General features: G+C 37.8%; 2 protein-coding genes across 2 annotated transcripts; both read right to left on the reverse strand.

The window, feature by feature from the left end:
• Nucleotides 1-5,706: 5,706 nt before the first annotated feature.
• Nucleotides 5,707-13,422, reverse strand: dhx35 (DEAH-box helicase 35). The gene is made up of 21 exons (XM_029506153.1): nt 13,371-13,422; nt 12,824-12,951; nt 12,620-12,712; nt 12,215-12,292; nt 11,991-12,095; nt 11,845-11,906; nt 11,650-11,719; nt 11,451-11,510; nt 10,934-11,046; nt 10,744-10,840; nt 10,424-10,582; nt 9,748-9,958; nt 9,419-9,543; nt 9,102-9,156; nt 8,755-8,945; nt 8,579-8,656; nt 8,331-8,460; nt 8,112-8,193; nt 7,933-8,004; nt 7,649-7,760; nt 5,707-7,403 (listed from the first exon to the last, which is right to left on the reverse strand). Exons 1-21 carry the CDS (start codon nt 13,408-13,410, stop codon nt 7,365-7,367), a joined length of 2,100 nt encoding a protein of 699 aa, XP_029362013.1. The 5' UTR covers nt 13,411-13,422; the 3' UTR covers nt 5,707-7,364.
• Nucleotides 13,423-14,078: 656 nt separating this feature from the next.
• Nucleotides 14,079-18,214, reverse strand: rab5if (RAB5 interacting factor). The gene is made up of 4 exons (XM_029506789.1): nt 17,936-18,214; nt 16,922-17,025; nt 16,640-16,769; nt 14,079-15,888 (listed from the first exon to the last, which is right to left on the reverse strand). Exons 1-4 carry the CDS (start codon nt 18,041-18,043, stop codon nt 15,847-15,849), a joined length of 384 nt encoding a protein of 127 aa, XP_029362649.1. The 5' UTR covers nt 18,044-18,214; the 3' UTR covers nt 14,079-15,846.
• Between the last annotated feature and the right edge of the window lie 3,069 nt (nt 18,215-21,283).

Consider the following 21,283-nt stretch of genomic DNA (forward strand, 5'->3'; position numbering starts at 1 on the left):
CTGCACAACTTCTATCCCCCTATCTCTTCTCAGACTGTACATTATTTATGCAAAATTAAACCTGCTCCTATTCCTGCTTAGTCTGGCTCATCCACTCAGTTACCTCTTTATTGATCTCTCATCTAAGGCACTTCTGTAAATCTAGTCTGTTCCTTCCAGCCATACTGCCATTAATTTCATTAATTATGGATCCCTTATCAGGAGATACCCTGAAAGTGTGATTGGACCTGTCCTGGTAATGGTAGTGGCTTAATTTTCTAATACACAGAAAAATACAATCATCTTATCACTGTGAAACACACGTTTATTTGCAGTTTATGTTTTGTAGCAAAACAAGCATTTGCAATTCTTTGTGTTACTTTGAACAACTTCGCTCTTATATTTTAAGACAACTAGTCCACTCTTGAAAATGTGGTGAACGTCTTGGTCCATGCATGGAATAAATAACCTGGCACCATGTGCTTCTGTTCAGGAACCTGCTAACATGACTTGGCATCTGCTATTAGGTCTTTCATCCTTTAACAATGGGTTAAGTGATAAATTGACATTTACTACCCAGCTTGCCAACTTACACTGAGTTCAGAGCATACTGACAAACTGACCGTGAAATAATAACTAGCCAGTGGGCAAGAGCAGAGGTTTTCTATTAATACAAGGTGTGTGGAGTTAAAGGGGTTTTGGGCAACAATAGGACCGGTGTCTTGAACAAAACTGCACTTTAACAGCTAACACCCCTCTATAGTAACCCCTCTGCAAAGTTGTCAGCATTCAGCCATGGAGGAGCTTGAGCACCAGCTAGTGGTAGTGGAGTTTCACTGTCAAGACACCCCACACCAAACACATTAATCATGACCAGGGGAGTGTAAAATTCAATCGGCTCCTTCCATCCATTTCATGTGAAGCAGACTGAAGGCCGGCCTTGTAGTGCCTGAGAAAGGAAGGATGAAAAAAGGGGGAAAAAAGAAAGAGGAGCTCCCTACACTTCATCAGAACCCCTACTTCATAACAAATGGTGTGTCTCTCTGGCGGAGGAGTGCCATCAGAAACACGCGTTCTCTCTATCCATTTAATTCCGGCAGTGGAAGAAGGGTCAGGGAGGGAGCAGTGGGTGCGTGTTCTTCTCTCCGCTCGCCGCTTCCCCAGTCACACAGTAAACTACCTTTTAGGAATTGTTTCTCAATAAGAAATGATCAGTCCATTTATCTGCACCAGGCAGGCCTGTCTCCTCACCCAGACCTCCAATATTTTTCGTTTGACCTGATCAGGGCTATAAACTACACCAAGACACTTTCAATTTGTCACCCGAGGAGGCCTCTGCGAGGCCCATGCTACTGATTGCATCCTCCCTCCCAAATGTAAAAATTCCTCCCATGCTTGAAATCCCTTTGACTTTTTTTCCTGCATACAGCTACTGGGAAATACAGCTCTAAAATGCTCTGAAAAATGATCACTTCCACACTCAATGTCCAGAACTGAAGATAATCTTCAATAGAGTAGAAAATAAATTGAGCAAGTGAAATTTGGCTTTTTGTTTAACAATAAATTATTATTCTAACTTTAATGCAATAGTAATTCTCACTTGATCATGCAAACAAGTTAGACTTGGAAATATGTGTTAATCAACTAACAACAACAAATTATTGATTTCTGTATTACTGGGTTTCTTGGTCTTCTATAAAACTATATAGGAAATGTATGTAGTTTACACTATAGTAATGTGAAGATGCCACCTTGAACATTTTGAAATTGTGATATAGATTGTGCCATTAAGCTTTGGTCCTAACTGCAGTGGCTGAAGTTTAAATTGATCCGTGGGCCCTTGCTGCAGCTCACAATCGCTATTAAGGCAAAAATGCACATATATATATAGTATAGTATGGTAGTACATCAACTAATAAAAAAAACTGTCAGTTTACAAGTGAACAACTTGTGCTTAGCCATCACTAGGTTCAAGCTGTGATTCCTAATGCTTTTAACTATGAATATTTTTGCTCATATCATGATTGATAGCTAAAGTCCTTTATCCCACTATTTGCAGTCCTATGGTCTGGTTTCTAGAAAATGATTTATATGATCTGTAGATATGCGGATCATCCCAACACAAAATTCTACAAATACGTATTTTTTGCAGAAGGAATGGAAATCTAAAATACACTGTGAATCCCAACAACGAGCAGGATCCTCCAAACACCCAGAGCTAGCACTTATTACTAGTTGTCCACTGAAGGGAGAAATATTAACCACAATGTTTTCTTTCAAAACATGTACAAACTTTGAACAGGGGGTAATTACAATTCACACATGACTTGCTTTCCCATCAAACCATTTAAAAACAGTTAAACATTCCTTGAATTAGGTAGAACATGTCAATGATTTTTTTTTTTACATCACTGAAATATGGTGAGACACACTCAAACACATACACACAACCTGTTAAAACTACTGCCTTGTCAGAGTCACATGTACGTGATTAATCACTAATACCTCCGGCTGTCACCTCTCATCTCTGTTGTTGCACAACATTAATGGGCAACTGAGTGGAACTGAAAAACACATGTGGAAATTTAGCCTCTTTTCTTACTTGTTTGTTGTCCTCCTAGAGTGAAACGCTTCCTTCCTGTGAAATGCCACTGACACAAATGCACCATAGTTCCAGTCACTGCATTTGAGCATCCCTGAAATATCGAAAAAACAAGAGACATAGCATCAGTCAGAAGTCTTTCGTGAATCATTATGATAGACCAAAAACCCACAATATTATTTATGATTTGATGTCTGATTAGAAATAAGATTAAAAGCTTTTGAATTGTATATAATCAAGGAAATAATTGGCAAATTAATTGATCTTGCAGTCCTATTTAGAAGAATCTCCTTAAAGAAAACCAGTAAGACATTCTTTCAGGTGAGGGGACACATCTAATGAAATGCATGCTTATCTCAACCTCTACCCATTGGTACCTTTACTGGCTTTTACGGGACCAGAGTCTCTCTACTGCCCCCAAATGGAACACTAAAGAAGCATCCAAAACTCAACTACTATAAATAATCTATGCGAATTTCAAGATACATGTAAAGGCTTATGTCAGCATAATCTCACTCCTAAAAACGCAATGGCAGGCAATGGCTGTGGTCAGTCTGGACGGCTAATGCGAAATGGATTTACCTTAGCCTTAATTTTCTGCATCTCTGCACAATGCAGACTCCTAACTCCTTTTTCAGGAAGCTTTTTATTCTATTTTGGTTCCTACAACAAGACAACCGCAAAGAACAACCACTGAAGTGCAATTCTTTTCGAAACAATGTGAAAGACAAATGACATGGAAAAAGACAATCTCAAAAAGTTGTACACTGATTTAAAACACACTGTACAAACTGTGTGCTATAACGGACAGTATATTAAGTGCGCATCAAAGATCTAACTACATTTTTTTAGGGGAAAAAACCCACAATACAACACATTGCTGAAATATTTTACTCTATAGTGTGAACAAGTTCTACTCTATCAAAACTTTTTTTTTTTTTTGCTTAGAGCTGACCTTAAATCTAAAACTCACAAATTGTCTAGGCAAGGTAGAACACAGTGGGGGTTACCTGTCAACTACTTTTCCTTTCATTGAATCTGCAAGAGTTGAAGAGTTGAATTCTTCTTTGAGCAAAACATATATGAACCTCTCTCTTTATATATATTCAATGACATCTGATCTGGTTTCCCACTTAGAGATTCTGTAGGGTTCACAGAGATACAATCAGGTGTTGGGTTTTGTTTTTTTTTTTTTTTTTTTGTTTTGTTTGTTTGTTTGACATCTTTTTAATATCATACTGGATTAAATTTAATGCCTATTAGACAGTGACACCAGGCAAGGTATTAAAATATAAGGGAAAATCAGTGGGGACAATAGAGCCTAAAATGATTGATTATCCTAAAATTACTTGTTTCCTCCACTATGTCTCCAATGATTTCGTAATTAAATAGATGTATGCCAGTATCGCATAAGCAGCAGAAAACTGACAGCTGGATTAACAAACAAACACGCTTTAATGATTACAATCTTTGAGAAATAAGACTTTTATTAACAATACAACTTTTAATAACTAAACACCATTTTGCAGGCTGGTGCAGTCTATAAAATGTAAATATATTGCAGTTTTTCTTTTTTCAGTTTTCATCCTAATTTTGTAGTACGGATCTTTTTTTTTTTTTTTCTAATTAAATTTAACCATACCATATAGCAGAAAAGCTACCTGTGATAATATACTTAACAGATTATTTGTCTATTGTAAAGTAAACTTAGCTAAAACTAATGCAGTTCAATTTTAAAATCCCGCAATAAAGCTTACCGAGCCAACCGAGAGGGTATCTTAAAAGCACTCAGTTGCTTTGCAGTTGTCTTTTAATTCTTAAAAATAAAGAAAGCCGACAAACAAACAAACAAGAGGCGAAAACCAGAGTTTGTTGCTCAGAAGCTACTGAGCTAAGTAACAAACTTCCCATCAACAGGTAGCGCTTGCTTCTTTCTCTTCTAACTAATTAAATAACTCTTTCTTAACATGGGCATGTTGTTTTTCCCCTAGTGGTCTTTGCGATCTCTAAATAATTTAGAAACTGAAATAGTGTCGCAAATGTAGAGACGCATTTAGGTGCGTACCGAGTTAGCCTCGTTAGCATCGCTAGCATCGTTGGCCTGTTAGCACAGGTGGATATGTTGGTCAATTAGTGACATCACGCCGACGTCCGTCCTGTGCTGTGACGTAGTTTTGGGGTGTGTGGCCAAAGGTCTCTGCAAGTGAACTGGTAAAGGCGCCATTTATTCCCCAGGTGAGCTTTAAATGCATAACACTGCTTCAAATTCCGGCAATTCTGAAAGTACAGGCTAATGCAAGATATTTAAAAATCGCACCACCCTCTTCCAGCCAGCACATTAGCAAAAAATTTTGCTAAATGGGGTTTTTATTAAAATTTCAGTGCGGTCAATAAATCAGTGTGCTTAATATTTTCTGTATCTCAGAATCAGTTCTATTGACCAAGAAAGCATGTGCAAACAAGGAACTTAACTTCATTTGAGCTCTAGAATCAGTGTACGTTAGTAAACATAGACATAGACATAGACAACAAACTTTGCTTAACATGAAATATCAAACTGAAGATTGGAATTTTCAAAAACTGAATACAGCTCTAAACTTGAAATATTAAAAGTTTAAACAGATATACATGTAGAAGAAAAAGCAAGGACGTTACGAAAATGAATTGCCGGGTCTTGAAACCCAGCAATACATTTTTAATGAATTAAAAAGTAATGGACAGTTAAGTTTAAACTTTTTTGTCTTTTCTTTGAAATGTGTTCTTTGACACCCCCACACTTAATTTATGCCCAAAAAGTCAAAATTAAGACACTTTTTTTTCTGGGTCTCACAATTTAGTGTCTAAGTTATTTTTAAGTAAATGAAAGCCTTGCAAAATTCAGCAAGAGCAACCATTTCAAAGTTACTCACTGAACCACAGCAACAAAGAAAAACATTCTCAAATAATTCCTCTTATACTGATGATTAAGTGAATCAGGCTTGCTAATTCCTGTTTGTGGTATGACAGTGACACCACCTGGCAAAGACACCCACTGCATTAGAAGTACAGTAGTCGTTCAGTGAGAAAAGTAATCACAAGACAGTCATAGTGTGCATGACAATAAGGCTTTATTTCAGATGTGAGGAAGAGATGGCTGGTGAAAATTGTTATCACAGAGGTGATTACTACTGTGGCTGCATATGTACTCATAAGTATCAGCACAAAAGAGAACAAACAGGTCAACTAGACAAGGTGATCCTTAAGTGTATAGGTCTACATCAGAGTACCATTTAACATGCAAGGGTACTTTTTTGGTACATTTGAATATCCATCTAATTTGAGCTGGTTTACTTATATACTGTATGGTGTATTGTTCTGTGGTTTGATTACAGGTTCACTGAATCTACAGTTGTAACCTCAAGAACAAGTTCTACGAAAGACCATGCAGACAGAAGTAAAACTGGGTGACAGTGATTTTGATGTTTGGAAACTAAGTAACTAAGCAGAGTATAATGAAAAACCTTTAATGCACTGCTCACTTTTACTTTCAGGGTCAAATACCTCTGAATAAAAATAAAAAAATTGGACATTTGAAGACAAAATCAAAGCTGTCATTCACATGTGGTCTATGTGGGATGAAAATCTGTTATTATATTTGGCCATCTTACTGAACACCAGGCAGAAGAAATGGATGGAAACAAGGAACGAAAAGTGAAATACTGACTCAAGAAAAACTGAGACAAACCATAAGAGGACAGGCAATTGTGATGCCAAAGACATGGCTGGAATCTGATATCTGATGCTACTTTTTCTTTGAGGCTTTGGATGCATGTCTCAATGCACAAAAAAAAAAAAGAAGAAATGGCACTTCATTTGTAGTTTTGATTTCACAGCTTCTCCTTTACAATGCTTGGGTATAAGTACTAGCACATTCCATTTGAAAATGAAATGTGAAATAGGCTGATAAATAAACCTGGCACAGAGTGGTGACAAGGCCACTATTTCTGAGCTACACCGTAGTTAAGTGGCAATCAAAAATGGAAAACAAGAATCCAAAAGTAAGGTAGTCCTTTCACAGTATCATTAATGTAAAAGTTTACTGAATAAAAATAAAGAAATGCATTTCATAATACATGCAGGAAAATATATATAACTACATACAGAATTTAAGAGATCCAAATTAAATTAAAGTGAATCCATTAAAAAACATAAGCACGCCCAGGGTATCAGATGAGCAAATGAATATAAAAAACACTAAACCATAAGTCTCTCAAAGGGAAACATCCTCACATTTCACCATCTTCCATTATTTATCATGCAACTGGGAAAAAAAAAGAAACAGAAATTTAAAAAAAAAAAGAATGACAGCAGGTTGAATGAGGTATGGAAGAACCTCTGGTACAGGAGTTGTTCTCTGGACTTCAGGATGCTCAACTGTAAGAGTATGTATGAATTACATGACCATGCTTGAATGAACACACATCAGGCACAGCCTAAAGTCATCTCACATTCATCATCATTTACTCTCAAACATAAAATATAAACTACATTGCTGCCAAAAAAGACAGACAGACACATTCAAACAAAGCATGTCACAACTGTTAACATCAGCACTTAAAATACATCCACTTTATCCCATTCTGGCATGGCCATATAACTATGGAGGATATGGTCAATAAATATATATTACATCTTTATATACAGTGAGATGGAAAGGGGCACAGTGGCAACTTGAGAGGGTTTTCTCAATTTAGTTCAATGAGATTTCCTGTGTTCTCTTCTTGTGGTGAAATGATGGCGCAATTTAGAGGACCCGGGATCTCTTGCTTGCCAGTGAACCATGCTGAAACAGAAAACCAGCAGGGAAGAGTCAAATCAAAGTACCACTATTAGCAGACAATTAAATTCAACCGAAAGATGGTGGGATTAGACCATCAGAAAATATCATGAGCAAAATAAAAAAGGGAAGTATTTAGCACAACAATATAAACTATTGTGAATTGACAATTTCAGAATATTCACAACTGCAGGCAAATGAGAATAATAAAAATGGGTGTGGGTGTGTGTATTTGTGTTTTTCTGACGCACCTTAGCCTGCTTGTAAAAGTGAGGGGCCAATTCAACCAACCAGGATGACTCAACAGCAGTCACATCACGCATGTAGTATTTTGAGGTCTGCACCACTTCATTAAAGACAACCCTGGAGAGGAGACAATGCATGAAACTTTGAGTGTTGCTCTTCGAAACAATCAAATAAAAGAAGCTTGCCGTAAATTCAGGAGAGTGAAGAAACTGACAAAAATTACGTCTACCACACAAAACACACATTTGTACACCTTCATTAGCATAATGTGCAGGGAATGTGCACTGACCATTTTGGAGGCTTCTCTCCAAAAAGCACAGAGTTGGGGTGGATGTGAAGCTCACGATCATCGCGCAAAGTCCTTGTAAGAAGAACAGTGTAGCATGAACAAGGACAAACAAGAAAGCATTACTGTCGAAAACAAGTTCAACTTATACAAGGAGAAAATAGAGATAAGAGCTCTCTCACCTGTAGGAACCAGAATGGTGAATGCGGGCTGCATTAGCAAAGAACCCAGACACAATGCACTTCAGAATCACATCAGGATCACCTGAGCAAAACATACTTTTTAAGGTTTAAAGCAAAAAGCTGAAGAGGCAGGCAGTGTCATCATTCTGTCAGAACAGGAAGAGCTCTGCTGATACAACCCTGCAAATGAAACAAGATGAACTTCACACACACACAAACCTTCGCTGGAAGTCCGTGGCACCTTAAACTTGTTCATGAGACGGCGCAGCTGCTCTCGAACAGTCACAGCCCGTAGCAGACCCTTGTAATTGAGGAAATGTTCCTGACACCACTGGGAGCTCTTCTGGTGCTACAGGAAAGGAAGGACAATGTTGCACAGCTTTGATGAGAGTCGACTTTATCCCTGACTTTTGCTTGGCTCACAGCAGCAATTGAATGAGCTATATTCAGGCGCACACACGTCATACCTTAATGAATGCTTCATACACGTTCAGCATGGTGAGGTGGTCTCCCTCAGCGACTGCAAATTTCCTGTGCTCTCTGGCCTGCAGGAGTGAGATAGCAAAAATGGGATAATTGTTATGTTGACAAAGCATTTGTGCCAAATATGCATGTTCCCTTTAAAAGTCTGCTTTTCACTTACAGCAGCTTTCTTCTGATTAGTGGGCACAACAAATATGTTCTGAATCTGCATCATTGCTGCGATTGTAACAATCTCTTTGGAACAGCCAAAGTTTCCTGACTCCAGGAGCATCTTGGCAAACATGGGGCTGAGAGGAAACTCTGCCATCCGCACACCCGTGGGATCAGTCAAGCGGCCATAATGGTCTAAACCTGCCAGCAGATACACAAATGGTTAAAAATCTACATATTCTGCAAAAACAGTAGCTTTTAGATGGCTGACAACATGTATTTTTTAACGTTAGTCTTGCTGTTGAAGGACAGAATGCCTCTTTATTTTATCTTCCCACTGACTAAATAGTTTCTTACCTCCCAAAGCATAGAGCAGTTCCAGAGCCTGAACCATTGTCTGAGCTGGAGGAGGCTATGAAATCACAATAAATGAAAGAACATGTCAAGTCCAACAATTACTATATTTACTCTAAGACATAATGAAGTGAGAATCTTTAAAAGCACAGTCAATTACTACATTAATTTCATGGCTTCTCCACTTTTTTTCTGAGAGGCAAAGGGGCATTTTTTCCAACTACAATGTAAATTTTAGTTGGAAGAATTTACAATTCCTTTCACAGTGGTTGAACACATGATAGCCACCCTGTGGATACCCTGTGAAGTCAGTGACTCACAGAAAGGAAGCTGAACCGCAACACATTGTCGATGCCTAACGCTTTGAGCTGCAGGATGACAGGGGCCAAATTAGTGCGCTGCATCTCTGGCACAGTAGAGGCAGGCAGTTTTTCAAAGTCTTCCTCTGAGAAAAGAGAGGCAATAACAAATAGGAGGGGAAGGACAAGAAGTGACAGAAAACAGGCAAAAATCAGTTGAAGGAAAATGATAAAAGGCTACATCAATTTGCAAGAAATGTTAACAATGCAAATTCCCACTAAAAGACAATATTCTTCATTTCATCTTTTTCCACATAATTTTCTTTATTTTCCTGCAAACATATACAAACCTGTGTAAAGTCTAAAGCATTTCCCGGGTCGGTTTCTTCCAGCTCTACCAGCCCTCTGACTGGCTGAAGCTTTTGAAATGGGAGTGACCACTAGTGACTCAATGGCAGTGCTCGGGTTGTAGGCTCGAAGCTTCACAAATGCACAGTCTATGACGAATACGATTCCATTAATAGTGATGGAGGTCTCAGCTATGTTAGTGGCAACCACAACCTGTTAAAATAAAAAGATTTTTTAAAAAGCACAGTAATAAGACTACTGTTTTGTAAATATCAGTTTTATTGGTTACTGTAGCCTTCTATGTCAACACCTGTCTGTTGTATTTATACAATGGAACAAGTTCAGAAATTTTCTATGCCGTCATGAAACTTAGGTCATTTACTAGATCCTACATTACATGGCTGAATTATCTGCAACGAAGGCTATTATGTACACATGATTTTGTGTAATTATTTTTGATTACCATCTCATGACAAAAATGTTAACTATCATAGATGCATATCTCCACATAGCATTAAAAAGTGGTCAGCTTGAACAATGCATGCTGGTTTGTATGTATATTTATGAGTTTCCATTAACATTTTAAAAAAGGAAAAATGGGTCATATACAAAATAACCAAACTGCAAAAATGAAATTCCTTTTTTCTACACTTCCACAAAAATCAAGGCAGGATTTACCTTACGAACAGAGGAAGGTACCCTCTCAAAGACTTTCATTTGCTCAGCATAGGGTAGACCAGAGTACATGGGCAAAATTCTCAGATGTTTTTTCATTCCATATCGTGACAGAGATCTAGCTTGGTCCTGCAGAAGTGATGCCACCTTCTCCACCTCCTCCTAATGAGAAAAATAAAAAGGAAATGATAGGAAGACAAATAAGAGCTTGGAAACACAACATTACATTATAGTGATAAAATTACAAATTGAATGCTGGTGTACAACTTATACCTGTCTGTCAAATGGAAGCAAGCATTGAGCTTAAAGAAATGCCCTCCTACCTGTCCAGTAAGAAAGGCCAAGACATCTCCATCATCCTCTGTCTCATGGATCTTCATCACCGTCTCCACTGTGGCCTTCACATAATCTGGGACAGGACTAAGATAAAAAAAAAATAAATTTAAAAATGTAAAAACCATATAAACAAATTAAAATTTGTTTTCCCCAGACTGGATTCTGTGGGTAGAGTACCTGACAGTGTAGAAAACGTCCACTGGAAAGGTGCGTCCCTCCACTGTCAAAATACCACATGTGTCCTTGTTGGGATCCCCAGACTCATTCAGATTGAAGAAGTCATGGAATTTCTTTAAATGAAAGAAGATTAAAACAGAGCATTAAGGAGGTATCTCTTTTTAATCACATGATATTTTCCAAATGTTTTGCAGCAGTAGAGCATTTACATACTCTTTCTGCCCGCAATCTGACATTTTAAAAAGTATGCAATACTAATGCGTTACACAAAATAGCTTGCATGTGTAGATAAAAGCTTTTTTTTTTAAGTACAAAGTATAGTAGATGTCAGATGAGGCATTTTAGCTGACTTGTTTAATGCTGAGCACAGTCATGGCCTGATTGTGTCTTTCTTTTATCAGTGTATTGCAGATGTCAGGACAATGTGATCTGACCTGACATCAACTTTCCTCCATGCCTTACTTTGTCTCTTTTCTCGTTAATCAAGCATATCTGTTCATCTTAATGATGCAGTCACCTTGGCATCCAAAGTGGCAGAGGCCACAATCAGCCTCAGGTCTCTTCGCTTCTTCTGAATCTATTGAAGACAGTGAGAGAACATACCGGTACAAACAGAGGGAGAGTCCTAAAATAAGTTACAACTTGTAAGACTGCTTCATGTGGGCTAGTCAAAGACCAAGTAAAGCAATATAGCTTGATTTTAAATTACATGTTACCTTCTTAAGTAGGCCAATGGCTATGTCTGTATATAGGGTTCTCTCATGTGCTTCATCTAGCATCAACACACTAAGGACATAAGCAAAACAAAGAATATCAGCGTTAGACATGGTACACTGCACACTGGCTCACTGCCAAATAATGACAAGTCAAAATATCTGCAGTGAAATCTTTGTAGTGAGGAACCTGAGTACCTGTATTTCTTTAACAGAGGATCAGCCATCATCTCACGCACCAGCATGCCATCTGTAAGGAACTGACAGACAGAGGGACAGTTAAGTACAGTTAGAAACCAATCAGAGGGGAAAAGAGATGCATACACACACCCACAGAGGAATACCTTGATCCTTGTGGCATGGGGATCAGAGCAGTCATCAAACCGGATGGTGTAGCCCACCTCATGCCCCAACAGGGCACCCCGCTCCTCCGCAACACGGTTTGCTACCTATCAGCAGGGAAGAGAGAAAAAGTATTGTGTCTGAAGCAGACACTTGTCCTTGCACCGAAATCACATTAAAACAATGAAAGAGCTGAGCCATAAAAGGACATCAGCAGAGCTCTTACAGAGATAGCAGCCACACGACGAGGTTGTGTCACGCCAATCACCTTCCCTTCTGCTGCCCAGCCAGCCTCCAGGAGGTACTGAGAGGGGTCAGATAAAAAGAGGGATCAAAAAAAAAAAAAAGACAAGAGTCAATGTTTCAAAACAGCACATTCTGCACAAATTCAGCTCTAGATGATGTGGTCTAAACTCTGCTAGAAAAAAGAGGTTGCTAAGCATCAATACAAGGACATGTAAAATCACTATGGGAATTCAGCCACGTGAAGGTTATCAGTCCACTGCAGCAAAGTTCTGCCTTGTGGCCATTCAACTTGAGAGACGTGTTGTCCTTTTCAGAGATGACACGACAAAAGCTATTCACCAGTTTCCACTCATTTCAATATTATTTAAATATTATCGATAAAAACCTGAGGTATCTGTGTTGTCTTCCCACATCCCGTCTCGCCAACTATGATAACAGTCTGGAAGCTCTCCACCAGGTACAAGATGTTGTTTCTGTGCTGGATTAGGAACAACCAGACAAACATTATTTAAAAAAAAAAAATCACCCACAGATCACCTCATCGTCCTGTGGTCAAATTCAGGCATGTTTATGAGTGATGGTGCGAAACCTTGAAAACGGGGAGTTTCTGTCGCTGTTTCTCTATGGACAGAGCGGTGTGCGGGTTGAATATGATGGGGGAGCCTGTGGTCTCCGTGTTGAGCTCCCGCTCCTCTGAGATCCCCGGAGCCTCCGACCCTGAGGCGGAGCAGATGGCGGAGGGGAGCACAACTTAGATTATTTATATGCAAGAGAACACAAGAAGGTGGCAGTCGGGCTTCAGTGCCGTGCCAATTTCCCACGAAGCGAAAGACCCGTGAAGGGCGAATGCGCCTTCGCTGGTGGCATTAACTGATGTGCGTCCACCTAGTTGTGTTACTTTCTGCACTGTTGTGTCCTGGGCGGTTTATTTTGCTGGCTGAGACTTTGGCGCCGCAGAGCTAACGTTACCTGAACTGAGCGGGCTGCAGATATCACGCAGCTGCCGCCAAACAGGCTGCAGACAAACCAACACCGGCCGGTCCACGCTAATATCTGTATGTTAATAAGCAGAACACACTCCCCCCCTACAGAAAACTTCCACCAAAAGCCCAATTTGTATCTCTCCTCGTACTTACCCGGCTTCCAAAATTTCATCGTGGAGAGGGGAGCCGCCATCTTGCTCTCTACGTCACATGTTTTTTTTTTTTCCTTTGCAGATTACGTCACCGTGTTTGAGCAGCTGATGTTTCATACTGAATGTAAGATGGAAAAAGGCACAACTCAATTCACTAAATTCACCATTTGTGTGAATTAAAGAGCATTTAAAGTCTCTGAGGTTTATTCATTGTAACAGGGTGTTAAAACCACCATGAATTGGAATGAATGGAGGTATAATAAAGCCATTTTTTTTTTACCATTGTCTTCAAATAACTGTTACTGGAAAGAAATTGTCCCTCTTTCCTCTCTTGTTTTCTTTCTTTATAAGTTTTTGTAATGTATTTATTAGAAGTCTGTATTGTTTGAATGTTTGAGTTTTTTGTTTTTGTTGTTTGTAGACAGTATGGTCCACTGTTTTGAACAGTCGCAGCTAATGGTACCCATAGTTACTTGCTAACGTTTAAAAAAAATAAATAAATATATTCTTTTTTTATATATATACACAAGTTTAAACACAGCTAGAGACTTTCCAGTTTCTCCAGGTTTGGTTTATGTCACCAAAGCAGTTTGGATTTCTTGAGCAGAAGGCTGCTTCAAATCTTTTTGCAATCCCTGAATTAATGCAATTACAAAAACTAATAAACTTCAATTTCCTCTACATTTCAATAAGAACCAGATACCATCGCTCTGAAAATGGAGGCCAAATAAAGCCCATGTTTAATGATTCCCAAAAGATTTGATCAGAAAATACAATCCTTTCAAACCATCTGCATATCTAATATAACAGTATCATTACAATAACTTTGAAAGAACTGTTTTTAAAAGTTCTTCACTATAAAATACTGAGAAATATGTTACATCGAACGAGATATAACATAAGTACAAATAAATCTGTGTAATACAAGGTGGATTTGACAAAAGGGACATTGTACAGAATTTACAGAGAAATTTAAATTAATTCCAAAACAAAAAGGTAAGACTTTGATCTGGAAGCTACATGTGAGAAATAATAAATTTAAATTATGACAAGCCTCTTAACTACTGCCATTAATAAATGACATCTACATATACAAACAGCAAATCGTGGCAGTGCACAGGACAGGTCTTCAACTTGCATCTTTGAACGTTTGCTTCTGAACATAACATGCATGTTTCCTCCCTCTTTGCATTAAGGAATTAATTTGGATGGACAGGTAAGTTAGATGGTGATTAGTTCCTGACAGAAGTTACAGCACATGGATACGAATAGCAGATACTGGCATTGGGATTGGATATTCGCTGATATGTATATCTTACAACCAGCATGTGTTTTGATATTAATATTTGCAGTGAGCCAATTTTTATTGCATATATTGCTGAACAACAGACAATTTGGAAGAAATTATAGTTGCCAGATTTTTATCAAAATTACCTAATTATTATTTAGTGAGCAACCTCCCCGCACACACAAAAAAAAAACTTAATTAAAATTACTGAAAAAAAATCTATATTATTCCATGAAAAAGGAAGCCCAACACATACTGTACCTCAACAGTAATCTATAAACATGGTTTACTGTCATGCCATCACCTATATAAGGGGTCACTAACTCCGGTTCTGGAGGGCCACTGTCCTGCATGTTGTAGATGTTTCCTGCTCCAACACACCTGAATCAAATGAGTGGCTCCTTATCAGACCTCAGCAGACCTTGATGACGAGCTGATCATTTGAATCAGGTGTGTTGGAGCAGGGTAACATCTAAAACATGCAGGACTGGAGCCCTCCCGGGCCGGAGCTGGTGACCCCTGACCTAAATTATTGTTTTAACAGGCCCAGGTTAGCTTCTCAAAAAAGGCCAGCATATAATTTGAGCAAAATTTAGCGTTTAAGACAGACGATTTAGCCTTGGTAGTTTAGAACATCTGATATGGTGATTTAGGTAACACTTCACACTCATAGACTGAACTATAATGACTGTGTGATAAGACTCTTAGCACTATCCTGGGATGAATACATAATGGTTGTCTTCAGTGTCAAAAACCTGTGTTCGTGTTACTCTTCTCAAGCAGAAGAAAGGCCTTGTGGTATGCCAACCAAGAGAAAGCATCCTCCTGTGTTATACTAAGGTTCTTTTCCAGCAGAAATTAAAATGCCAATGTCAGGTGAACTGCTTTCTTTACTCTAGTGTTTTGTCAGAGATGATGAGAATGGGAAATTAAATGTAACAAATGGAAGTCTACCAGAGAGTACCTTAAGAAGAACTCTCAAATTAAGAGAGATGCACAGTATTTGAACATGTTCATCATGGTGGTCTTCTAGTATCTTGTTATTCAAAATAGGATTCCCATGATGCAGTGCACACTGAGAAGTCAAACTGTATGCTGGAGTGTTGACACTCCTCAAGTCATGGAGTTCCCGTATCTTGACAATTTACTTCAACAGAAATCTTTGTATTCAATGTCTTATGGGTTCCTCTTAGTCAAAATGTAGAGCCGTGTAAAAGATTATCCACACCACCTGTAAAAGTCAAGAAAATGACCGATTATTGATTAATGACCAATTCACAAAGGTAATGAATTTGCAGCATACATCATAAATGCAAAAAACACAAGTTTATAATAGTCATAAAATTTGCTACTTAACTCCTGAATTATGGCAAGATATTTATGCGCTACTATCTGTTCTGAAATCAATTTCTAAATACATAACACACTAATACCTCAGACTGCAAAAGTTTTTTAAAACTTAATTGAAGTGATATTGCATTGTGTAATCAAGAGTATCGTTTCTCAAACATGGCAACATTTGAAAACCATGTTGCATTTCACACCCAAGTATATTATTCTGAATATTATACAGTCAGGAGCAAAGCACAAATTCACATGATCCAATGGGAAATCAGTTTTGAATTAAATGGAGGCTGCAGTTCAATGTGTGGTAATGTTGGTAACACTTAATAGTAACGAAAACAAACAAACAATGAAGGCTGACTCAGGCTGAGACAGAAAATGGATAGTTCCTGAGATACTGTGAACGCTGTAACACAATACTATACTCCTACTATAACACAGCCTGAAGACATTCAGAAATTGGTTCAGAATTTTTACAATACTATTTTAAAACTATATATTTGTATTCCTCAACATAACTTTAACTAATTTGTTAGCTTGTACTCACTACTAAAATCCTTCATATTAATAAAATTCATTTCCAAACATTTCATTTATTGTTATTTTGTGATAGGATATATAAATATTACCACCCCCACCAGAAACAGAGCAAAAGATGTCATGAAGCCTTCTTTAGTGAGTTCCCACGTGCCACCGTACTCTTCCTCATCGATCTGCTGAAAGCTACTGAAGTACACATAAAGGACGCCAGCATTGATGATGCAGAATCTACCAAGACAAACACATAAAACCATTAGATTTTTAGAGCTTCCATCATGACATTCAAATATTGACAATTGACAATCAAATATGGATCTGTGCAGTAAAACATAAAGTTTAAAAAGGTCACACAAAAAAAAAAAAAAAAAAAAAAAACTTACATGGCTATTCCCAGGAATCCTTTCAGCGGTGCAACACCCCATATCACACCAAGGATGACTGCAATAATTTGTCGGAGCCAGTAAATCACATCTAAAAACTCATCCTGTGGGAAAAAAAAATACAGCAAGTTACGTCACAGAAAAGAATCTAAAGTATCTGTGATCCACATGTACTGTAGCCCTGATGCAGGTACTTAGGGCTGGCCTAACCCAATTCCAAGAAAATGTTGAGACTAAACAGTAATGGCACGCCACTGATAATGGAGAAGTCAGTTTCTCTTTAAAAAAAAAAAAGTGTTTGGTGGTTGGGTTTAGGTCTTTAATCCAGTTAACTTTGGCTAGGTGTTAAAGCTCAGGAAACAAAGTACTAGAACAACAGGCCTTCAACACAACATATGACAATATCATTGGATTTAGTGACAGGCCCTTGAAAAGAAAATGAATGATCAGCTATAATTAAAGTAGTTCGTGGAGTCTTTTGCTGCTTCTCTCTGGGTTATGCAGGCATTAATCCAATATCTGCATTATGGAGCTATTGTTTGCCAATAAAAGCGATTGCCAATGTCATCATATTCTTTGGGAAACTGCCAATATTTTTGAAATTATAAAGAATTTAAGTAATGGTGATAAAGTTGCAATCTTGGCATGGACAACTTAAAAGCACGCTGGCGGGAGAGTACATTCCTTGATAAACATTTAAAAAGCCCCTCAATGACATGATACCTTCACTGCATTGGGTAGGTGGTCATAAACACGAAACTAATACTTCAAATCCGTGGACTTCCTGTTTGGACTTGGCCTGAGAACAAACCACGGGAACAAGTAAAAGTCTTTCTCGATTTGACAGTTGAGCCAGCCGGACAGTATTAATCCTTAGCAAGGCGGCTAGCTCCTTATAGCCGCCTTAATAAACACCTGACTGCAAGACGAACCGCCCGTACAACACCGAGGCACCTAAAAGCAAGCGCAACGACATGATGGCTGGGCCCAATACAGAAAGGACAAGTGACTGACCTTCTCTTCCCAAACAGCGTTACTGCTGAAGGCTTTGGTCCATGTGGACTGTTTTACACCCCCATTCAGCATATGACTTTCTTCTTTCCGCTTTGAACTGCTCGTCATTATTTGCTGTTTCCTTCAGCTACACGCGTCGAAAAGTCGGAAACCAAACGTGCCACCGGTCCGAGTTGGATTTAAGTCTCCGGTGCTGACTTGAAGGAAAAAGTAGAGTGAAATATTTGCAGGTATTAAAGGAATGATCGGTGCGTTGATGTGACAGATGTCTCTCGCTAACCATATAAGGCCATCTGAGCATGCGCATAATCCTTTGACCCCGGCCACCCACAGCCAATCAGGGAGTGCGACGTTTCTGCGGCCGCAATTGTCAGATCCGCTAAAATCCACAGCGACCCCCTGCGACGGAGACCCCGAGATTACCACCGGATTAACGCGATTAAAGCCTCCAGGAAGTTCCCCCACGAACCACACACATACATGTCATTTTCATTATTTCCGGTCACTTTAAAGAAGAACGAAGCTAACAATTTATTGGTCGCATGACAAAAACTGAAAGGCATCTGATGCAATCAATCCGGCAATTGGATGTTAGAAAAAAAAGGAAAAAAGCACTTTTACCACATTTAATAGGTAAAATAGAATATTGGTAAAATTAGAAATGAATGCAAAAGAAAACAAAAACAATCAAACAGTTATTGTAGAACATAATTGTCTGATTTGAATATAATTTTTGTAGCATTTACACTTTGCCAACGGTGGATTCATTCTATTTAGCCCAGATGAGCAGAAAACTAATAATATAAACTCCGTCAAACAAGACAAGTATCTCTTCAAAACCAGGACCAGAAGATGCAAGGTGGCATTTCTGTTATGATACTCTTCTTTAAACAAACACCAAACATCATGGAGAGCCAATATGCATGGAGTATATCTGTCTGTTTCTTTCTTTTCTTTTCTTTTTTGTTTTGTTTGTTTGTTTGTTTTTTAAACCAACAGTACAATACACAGATCATCAGTTTGCATTTCTTGAAGACTGATATCTAGAAAGGTAGAGAGAAAGCGATGACAGCTACAGATTTCTGGTTTTAAAGGTAAAAATGAACTACAAATTAATATTACAATGATGATAACATAATAAAGTGGTAATGTTTTTCTAAAGAAATTACAGGTATACAAAAACAAGGACAATGTGGATTAAAAGTGTCTGTACGTGAATATATATTGTCTACACATTTCAAGAAATAGTAGAGAATGGAAGGTTTCCCTCAACCTGTAACACTGTTAGAGGATCGATACCTTTTCTAATCTCAGTTTTCCTTGATATTGAATTTGCTTTTTTTTTTGTTTGTTTGTTTGTTTGTTTTATTTAGTATTGCTATCATTGCCTCTTCCCCATTGTGGTCAATTTAAAATAGACATATTGCAGAGGATTGATGTCAATGATTTTACAACATTTTTCTTTTATTACAAACTTCCCTCCTTGGGAAGCTGTTATCATTAAATAAATATACAAAATTAAATCTTACTTAACCTCTCAAGGGTTCTCAAAGGTAAATCTGAGGCTTTATGACTTGATTAATGACACAGGAAACACAGGAAAATATTGACCTCATATTTAAATGTACTATTTGTCCCTTAATTTTCTAACACTTCAAGTAAAATACTGAACAGATCAGCATTCAAATATTAGGACATACAGAGACCAACCATTCATACTCACATTGAACAGGCAAATTAGAGTGACTGACTAAATATCAATATACATTTTAATTTGTTTTTGAAAAGAACAAATCAGACTTCGGGGATTTATATATTATACTCAGAGAACAAATCACTGTGCAAATGTGGGAAACAATGAAATGTACGTTTTTATTATTGACCCTTGCTGGAAGTGTGTTTCCTGTTTTACTATCACAGCTTGGGCTGTTTCATTAAGACCATAGTGTCATTATTTCATCTGTCCAGCAGAGGGCTTCCTTTAAAATAGTGACTTTCTCTCCACGCAAAGTCTCATCTTTCTGCATTCTGTCTTGATAATTACTTAATTTAAAACCATGATTACTTGGTCTTAGCTGAATTTATACATCATTTAAATAAGTAGTGATTTGCAGTCGTGAATAAAATTGACAAACTACTGAAATGTTAAAAATTGCATTGAAAATGCATAGAAAATATGATAACATAACAAATGGAAGTGCCATTAAAAATTTTAGGTTGGTATGTATGTGAGGAGGTTAGAAATCTAAGATTTCTTTTAGTCATGAGATGGAATAAAATGCAGCATTCATCTCTCAATATTAATGGCAATTATCTTGTACATCTTCACAGAATTATGTCCTATATTTCAATTAATTTTGCTCCATTCATTAAGCTCAAAGACACTGACATGAGTACTTATTTTTATGTGATGTGACATTGTATAACAAGTGTGATAATAAATATCTTTTCTTCAAAGCCTCTAAATATGAGGCACAGTAAGTGCATCTTAGTTTCAACTTTGGGTTTTAAAATTCATCCAGTGAGCACTGACTCATCCAGGAAGATGTGGGGATGTGTCACTGTGTTTAATTTAAGTCTGATTTCCTGCACAAATAAACACATTTTAATGGGAAATCAATAATAAGTCTTAGATTAGTCTTATATGATGTGTTTAGTTAGTCATCTTACTGCTGCAAAAATCTGTTCTCATGCATACCCTCTTAATAAGAGCGCCGTGTTCAACTTCAAAATGTTTTATATTTCTTTCCATTTTCTGTTAAATGTATATCAACAAAAAGTAGCCTATAGTCTGGCTTTCTAATACAAAATCACCTAATTCCGTGGAGAAAGCAAAGGTCTGAAGAAGTCAAAATTCCTGCATTTTCAGTGAAAACAATTGAGAGCTGTCCTTACTGTTTACCACTTAGCACTATAATATAAACCAGCATTAATGTTTGGTTTTTGTTGACATTGTTGGAATGTGTTGTGCAAATAAACAGACCCCTGGGTCTTTGTTGATGTATATCAAAGTTCCTTACCTTTTAACCAAACAGATTTGTCTGCAAACTTAAAACATATTGTTTTCAATAAATACTTTCAATGATTGAGCAAAATTAGGTTAACATAATGCAGATTATGTTCAGCAGCAGGTCCACTGTGTGCCAGATGGGTGATTTTTCTCTCTGCTGGGACGATGCAGCTGTTTTGATGGGAACAAAGAGGCTGATGAAGGAACTATATGAGTTCTCAGCACTTTATCACATTTCACGCTACATTTGAATAACTATTCAATATTTCATCTGATGTTTGCAGGCTTGTGAGGCAGGAGATGTGAAGGTTTACGGCCAGCAGCTGGTTGGTTTAGCC

The sequence above is a fragment of the Echeneis naucrates genome, chromosome 7 (genome assembly GCF_900963305.1).
Source record: "Echeneis naucrates chromosome 7, fEcheNa1.1, whole genome shotgun sequence".
NCBI classification, from domain to species: domain Eukaryota; kingdom Metazoa; phylum Chordata; class Actinopteri; order Carangiformes; family Echeneidae; genus Echeneis; species Echeneis naucrates.

Bases quoted from the DNA above. Each gene is read 5' to 3' on its own strand.
- dhx35 (XM_029506153.1), bottom strand. From the start codon at position 13,410: ATGGCGGCTCCCCTCTCCACGATGAAATTTTGGAAGCCGG. The intron at 9,544-9,747 runs GTTTGTATATGT...CTCTTTTCTCAG, and splicing joins ATGCTTTAGACTTTACACAG to AGGAAGACTTTGAAAAACTG. The intron at 8,194-8,330 runs GTTTGTGTGTGT...TGTTTTGCTCAG, and splicing joins GCCACGGACTTCCAGCGAAG to GTGATCCTGATGTGATTCTG.
- rab5if (XM_029506789.1), bottom strand. From the start codon at position 18,043: ATGACGAGCAGTTCAAAGCGGAAAGAAGAAAGTCATATGCTGAATGGG. The intron at 17,026-17,935 runs GTCAGTCACTTG...TTTTTCCCACAG, and splicing joins ACGCTGTTTGGGAAGAGAAG to GATGAGTTTTTAGATGTGAT. The intron at 16,770-16,921 runs GTAAGTTTTTTT...TTGTCTTGGTAG, and splicing joins GGATTCCTGGGAATAGCCAT to ATTCTGCATCATCAATGCTG.